The 7,674-nt window shown below is 34.4% G+C and overlaps 1 protein-coding gene across 1 annotated transcript; it reads right to left on the bottom strand.

Annotated features, from left to right (window-relative positions):
- Window positions 1–606: 606 nt before the first annotated feature.
- LOC104887607 (formin-like protein 20) lies at window positions 607–6,601 on the bottom strand. The gene is made up of 4 exons (XM_010672277.3): window positions 6,231–6,601; window positions 2,234–2,937; window positions 1,746–1,961; window positions 607–1,514 (listed from the first exon to the last, which is right to left on the bottom strand). Exons 1-4 carry the CDS (start codon window positions 6,301–6,303, stop codon window positions 882–884), a joined length of 1,626 nt encoding a protein of 541 aa, XP_010670579.2. The 5' UTR covers window positions 6,304–6,601; the 3' UTR covers window positions 607–881.
- Between the last annotated feature and the right edge of the window lie 1,073 nt (window positions 6,602–7,674).

Raw genomic sequence — 7,674 nt, 5'->3', positions numbered from 1 at the left:
TTCTTTCCTTTCTCATTTACACATTGAAGGATGGCACGTCTCCCTAGCTTCAGATTTCTTCTTTCCCTCTTTTGGGAACTAATTGAAATCCTCTTTTGCTTTTTCAAAAACACTACATTGAAGGATGGCACGTCTCCCTAGGTTCAGACCATTGTTGGTTACGCTATAGTGCTGTGCATATATACCATTAGTATCATTATTCATAGCCACTGAGGCTCCGTTTCGTTGGATGTAAAATATTTTTAATGTAAAATGATTTTTTATGTAAAACATTTTACAATGGAAAATTCAAATGCAAAGCTAATTTTCCTTTGTTTGGTTCAATGTAAAAAAAGTTATGGAAAAAAGAAAAATGGAAGGGGAAGGGAGAGGATGGATAAGAGGATAGTAAAAGGTTGCTAAGGAAGAGAGAGGAAAATATGTTTTTCCTTTTTTTTGAAAGGAAAATGATTTTCACCTAAAGCTTCCCCGATGGAAATCTTGTTTTACACCCCTTATCAAACCAAACAACGGAAACTGGAAGGAAAAGGAAAACTCATTTTCATGAAAAATATTTTACACCCTACTAAACGGAGCCTGAAACTTTACGGAGTCGGGAGATCTCGGTGAAAGATAACAAGAGAGGATATATATAAAAAAAACCTTGATATGAAGCCCAAAATGACCCAAAAATACCAGTTAGTAAATCTAAATACAACTTTATATTATGCATATCATGCAATGTGCTACTCAAAAACTTATTAGGTACGTACAAAGTACCCAAAATTCATACATATTATCTCATCATAGCTCTCTGTAAATCATGAACTTGCTACCATCAGCTTAGCTGCGGTGGACTGTAACATTCTCAGAAAAGACCAACAATATCATCGTCTTTTGCTTTATTCTTCACCTGCTGTCTCTGTAGGTGTCATAGCTGGTTCTTTGGGAACCCACTTATATACAGGTGCTTTTGGTTTGTTCGCCTCAGGAACTGGTGGAGTTTTTGCGCGAGGCACCCACTGAGAAATTACCCTTTGTTGGTTAATCGTCTTTGCTGTAATTTCTTGCCATTTGTTCTTCTTGTTCGGTTTTGGTTTAGTTGGACTTGGAAGAACAACGGGTTTAGGCTCGATTTCTACCTTTACATCTTGTATTTCACTTCCAAATGAATCAACAACTATAACATTCTTTGATGAAGTACTCATTGTATCAGATTCTGCTTCTGAAACTTGTCTGTCAATGACTTTAGCAGGAGCAATCTGATCAAAAGAACTACTAACATCAATTTCTTCAATATCCAAATCCCATCTAGGAGACCCATTGCGTAGTGTGCAGTCTTTGATTATATTGTCCAGTAACTTAATCTCTGGACCGATTATACTGTCAACTTCTATCTTCTCTCCACTGTCAGGCATTGGAGTAAGAATCTCTTCAACCTCGAAAAATTCACTCTCGGAATCGTGGAATTCTTCTTCACCTCCTAATTCCAAGGTAATATTTACTGGAACTTCATTCATGTCTCGAAAGAGAACCTGGCATGAAGAGTAATGGCAATGTGAGTCATGACAATGTTACCCTCTCACATCTTCCTTTAACTAAACAGACTTAACTTTGTGCAGGAACAGAGAAAACAAAAAATGATTGGTTAAAACATCTACCAAAATACTACATCATCTGTATTATTGTAACACAAATTTCTTTTGGGGATTCTGTCAGCTCTAGAACCAGAAAGTCAGTACACATATGGTGAGTAACTTCATTACCTCTGCCTTGAAGTCCTTTGGGAGCTTTGTGTTCCAAGGAACATCGACATCGTTAGAGTCGAGAGCCAATACGTTAGCTTGGGTAAATCCTGTGTGAAACATGACTTTAAATATTATCTCTTCTGTTACTAGATCATCCTGCAAATGGATACACTCAAGGAAGACATCCCCTTGAATCTGACATTGAAGTGCTAATTTCACGAAGACACATTCTTCCTGCAATTAAGCATATCAAACAACTTCAGAAAGCTGTTTCAGTTACAAGATTACTCATTAACATTAATACAACAAAGAGGCACCGAAAGTACATGATTTTTTCCATGCATAAAGACAGAAGATTTCACTACTTCTTAGGGTGCGTTCTCTTAACCTGAATATATAACTTATTAGGCCTGAATAGACTTGATCAGCCCTAGAACCTAATATATTTCATGTAGAAGAAAACGCACCCTTAATGAATGAAATCCAAGCAGTATCATGAGTTTTACCTTTGAATATTTCCAGGCAGATTCATCAGCCATCAATGATGAATAATAAAGCCGAGCACTTCTATTCGCCTTTGCTGAGAGATCCTGGCCATATACCCGAACCACAGGCCTGCAGCCTTTAGCAGCATCAAAAAGAGGAAGATTTCTGAGCAGTATGTACTCTATGATTACAGGTGCATCTGACGGTGGCCATTCTGAAGCTAACTCTCTTCCCGTTATGTAATGAAGGTATCTAAGCTGAGAAGCTCGAGGATTCAAGGGCGACAAATTAGATGAGTGGTCTTTAGGAGCTTGCTTATTTACCCTTTCAAGAGTCTTCTGTTCACCACTGTATTGTTTCCTGTACAGAAGGAGACCTGCTAGCATGAATGAGAGCACAGGCCAACCACCTGGTTCGCAATGCATCAGGATCACATTTTTCTGACCTTCTAATGATAACCAGCTCTCGCTTGATCGTAAGAAGTAGTGAATCATCTCCAATGGAAGTAGAGGATAGCCCTCGTAGTGGCGAGGATAATCTATGACTGTCATGTCATAATTAATTAATATGTCTGATAATAAGCTGATTTGATCACCTTCAGCAAAGTTGAATACCATGTAAGAAGCACCAGGATGGCAAGTATGTAAGCTTGTGACAACACTGCCTAAATATGACTTGGAATCTTTTTCATTCTTCATGGAAGTTGATAAGCAGCTATCAAATACTGCATTGTGGAAAGTAAGATAAGGATAGTTTTACTCCTAAGTGAATTTTGAAGATTTTGTTTCTTTCAACCAGAAAAAAGGGGGTAAACAGGGAAAAATACTTCACCTGGAAATAGACAAGTTGTTATGTTATCTTTGCCTCTCATAATTATTGAGGAAATGACTTGAGTTTACATAAAAGAACCTTTTTAAAGGAAGTGTAAGCAACAAAACTTTTCACAGAAAGTGCAACTTGACTAGGGAAACTCGGAATTTAGCCATCTATTCATTTGTTAGGAAGTGTCACGTCACGTGGTTTGGTCAACCAAACAACTTCACAATTTTTTTACTTCGTAGGAACTTTATTTCACGTAGGATTCTAACTCAACTGAACAAGCACATATTGATAATTGTAAGGGTACAATACATTGGAACTTGGATAAAATTGTGAATATCACAACTTTGTTACATTCCTCACCTATATAAAGATTGCTTACACATTTTGAAATCTGATGCATGCATGTGTAAAAGCATGTTTATATTTCACCCATATAACCATGTGCCTGGTCTAAGATATCTCTGATCATCACTCATCATCTAGTCACATTCCCCTTTATTTTAACCATTGCAACACATTTTGAGACTCATATTAACTAATGCATAACTTAGACCATTAATTTCTTTAACTATTTATGGTTCCTAGTAACTAGTTGTTGGGCCTGGACGATTCCCCGAGTAATATAATAAGATAAAAAAAGATATATAGACTATAGTTTGGGGTTGACATTTTGTCACAAGCACAAATCATAATTTAGTGGTAAGATCATGAAAATACTAAGTAACAGGTCACAGGTTCGAGACCTGTCATGGAAATCTGTGATAATTTTGTAAGGGAATGTCATGTTAGAGACAAAATGACGCCACATCCGCATATGATGAGGGATGACATGTGACGACGTGCAATATTAACTGCTAGGGTTTTGACTTTTGTACAATTCACATAACCCATATATTGACCGTATTTTTGATTAAAAGTATATATAAAAATAAATTTTAGCATATAAAATATTGTTGAATTCATCTCAATTATATTTGAGTTGTGATATGTCAATCTATGAGCATACATAATATATATACCTAATTCATAGGTGATGTGAATTGAACGTCTTATTTTGTTCATATATAATGGTTCGTAGTTGTATACTCGATGATATATATATGTTGTAAATGGAGATATAATTCTTGTATATATAAATTACAAATGTTGTAAATGAAAATCAAGGAATCAACATCATCTATTAGTTATATACTACATTCGTATCAAATTAGATGCTACATTTGCACTTTTTACACTATTTATAAATTCCACTTTGACCATCGTTTGTAATTTATACGTGAATAAAAATATATTTATGTGAAGTCTTGTTAAATTCGTCTTAGTATGTATTTTTTTACTAATGTACTTTTTATAATTTTTTCATGGAATGTATTGACTTGTCACTGCCATCCTCAAATTTTGCGTCTTGTGTGGTCCATCATTTGTAGTTTGTCTTTGTGCTTTTCATAGAGGGATCGTGAGGAGGAATTAAAAACCACTTATTAAGTCTCCTCATACAAAAAATCACAAATTAACCCATATAACTTATCTGCTTTTGAGTGGAAGGTTCAGATTTTTGAAACACGAAGTAATACATCAATTTCTCCCAATTCGAAGAAACCTAATTTGCAGTTCAAAAAACTTACCTTCAATTTGAGGCAACAATCCTAATTGAAGCAAAATAGATCCCTTAGCTAACCAATTGTAGCAATAATGCATGTTCCTTGAATTGTTAAACCCTAACCCCAATTGAATCTAAAGAGAATTTGGAAGGAATGAGGGAGATATTTAACATAACCTATAATTTGTTGCTAATTAATCAAGAATTCGAGAAGGAAAAGAGGGGAAATTGGGAGGAAAATAATGAGTGGACCCCATAAAAAAGAAAACTTGACGACAACCGTTATAAGCTAGTAATATTTTATCTTTTAAAGCAATAAAAGTAGTTAAATTTAAATTTTTTTAGAAAGGTAATTCTTTTAATAAATTGGTAAAAATAAAAGTAGTTATTATCAAATTTCACCCTAATTAAGTCTCATGCAGATGTGAATGTCCACGAGACGTTGAAGCTAGCATCTAGTATGATCTATAGAAGATCAAGTTTTCATTATCATAACTAGTTATTAGGTCCGGGCTATGCCCCGGGTAAGAAAATTTTCATTTATTAATATTGTACTTTGATATAATAGCACTAAATACAACTTGGTCTAGTGGTTAAAACTTTAGTTCATGAACTTGAGGTCACGGGATCAAAACCTATACTATGCAATTTCTAATTTTTTTTATGCTCAGTATGATGATATATATACAAGTGATCTTACCAAAACCTTTGTTTGGTTGATGATTAGAGAGTGTGATCTGGAATGTGGTTTAGTAATTGATGATTGGGAATCAATGAATGCCAATCCTTAGTTTGGTTGATGAGGAATGATGATGGGATATAAGTGAGCTTACCAAAACCTTTTTCCTACTTTTTTGTCAAGGGTGAAAAAGTCATTTCCGTCCCATAAATCACTCCATCGTTTTGTATTAACTTGCAGCACTCATCATTTTAAATTGTTTCAATTTACTTGTAAAATTACTTTTTATGGATATTCTTTCTCTTTATCTCTCTTCTCATCACATGAGTCATATTTTTTTCTCTCTTGCCTCACCTGAATTATTGTGCCTCCCTCCGTTGTTGCAAGTAAATCAGATTAAAGGATTTATAATAATAGTCCCCTCAAATATGTTTTTCAGGGGAATAGGCTCTCATGCAATCCTAGCTCCTTTTTCTTTTTCCCACCTACTTAACAAACGAAGGATTTTGTCCTGTTAAAAGTTTAATGCCTAATCCCACATTTAAATTCAACTCTCCATAACACAAACACCCCATTGGTATAGGATGAAGCTTAAGAATATGCATGATAATTCAAGCATACGTACTTATATATATGCTTGGTTAAAGAGACAAAAAGTAAAAGATTAAATACATGCATTTGATGACAAAGTTACCCTAATTTATATAAGCCGAAAAGAATTACTCCCTCCATTTCGTTTTAAATACAACAAATGAATATTTTATATCTCATAAATAATACCCTTCTGATGCATTTAAAACGGAACAGAGGAAGTACAAAATAGAGTATGACTTACGTATAAATTATGATCAAGTAATCAGCGGAAAATAAGAAGAGGGGAATACAAAAGCATAATAATAGTGTAAAGTGTTGATACCATAAATACGTTCAGAGATTTCAAGAAGACGATCAGGCAGCCTCCTAGAGAATGAACGTCGGAAGATGGACATGATGGATCTATGTTAGATGATCGAATTTCGTCGCGAAGAGATGAGATTATCAAGGAGAAATATATGAAGCTAGCTTAGCTAGGCTATCAAGATTCAAAGGTTGAAGGAAGGAGGGATAAAGATTGATAGATAAGGAGCAAAAGGGGCTCAACTCAAAGATGCATGATGGAAGAGATGAACATAAAAGGATAGATGATAATAATAAGTTGGTGAGTTTGACTTCTGAATGTGTCAAACTATGAGGAGTGAGCACGACCATCTCAATTCTACTAATCGTAGTAGTGGTGACAGCTGCACCATTTCTTTTATTTTCTTGTATGATGGGTTGTTTTGTACTTTTGTTTTTCTGACGATTAAACAAAAAAGAGCTACTACCATGAGGGCAAGCACAGGCCAACCATTTTTTTTTTAGTACATAATAAAATTAAAGTTAGGACACCCTTCTAAAGACTCCTAACGAATCTAAAAGAACTGATTTATTTAACAAAGGTTCCATAGAAACATCCACGTCTATCGGAGCAACAAAACTATTGTGACCTTTTTTTAATAGAAGATCTGCTACCCAATTAGCTTTTCGAAAAATATGCTTAATGGTGTGGAATCTAAACTGACGAAGCAAATGTTAAATGTCATCAATTGGGGTTTGAATAGTCCAGAGCCAATCACCCGTTTTGCATAATTTTGCTAGATCGTAACAAGTTATGAAGCACGGAAAAATTTGAGGTTTTTCAATTTTTTGAGATGTATGTTTAGTTCTCAAAACACGATTTAATTTCTCTATTTTCGAATCATCGAATACATATACCCTTGTTAAGGATAATCTAGTCTACTGTGTACTACTACGATCATGTCATGACTCATGATCAATCATAAATATCAAAAATAAAATAAAAAAATATTAATTGATGACTTTATCTGAAGTTTAATATCGATCATAAAAAAACGATGGTAGTTATTTAGGTAAACTTGTCACAACCTATGAACTGTGGCTACTTCATTTTGGCAGTTGTATTGTAAAACTATGGGTATGATATGGGTATACCTAGTCGTTACTCGTTACTAGATATTTAACTCTATATTAGTTTTATACATTTTTTTCATCTTACATGAAATTACACATTAATTGGGGATTATGTTGAGAAATTCACTAAATTCCTTTCTAAACGTAGTATATAAATATACAATAAAGTACTTCCGATTTGCATGGACCTGGTTCACATCAAAAATATTGTGCACCAAGCTCAAGCACGTGACGCACTACAAACTACTCTCCCACTTTTCAAAACCTGCGATTTTCTCTCTTCAATAATACAAATTAAAAACAATTGTTCAAAACAAACATACACTATATCATGTAGGGGTGTTCAATGT

The sequence above is a fragment of the Beta vulgaris genome, chromosome 2 (assembly GCF_026745355.1).
Source record: "Beta vulgaris subsp. vulgaris cultivar EL10 chromosome 2, EL10.2, whole genome shotgun sequence".
NCBI lineage: Eukaryota > Viridiplantae > Streptophyta > Magnoliopsida > Caryophyllales > Amaranthaceae > Beta > Beta vulgaris.
The sequence above is the reverse complement of the archived record's forward strand: the minus strand, read 5'-3'. Positions and strand labels throughout refer to the sequence as shown.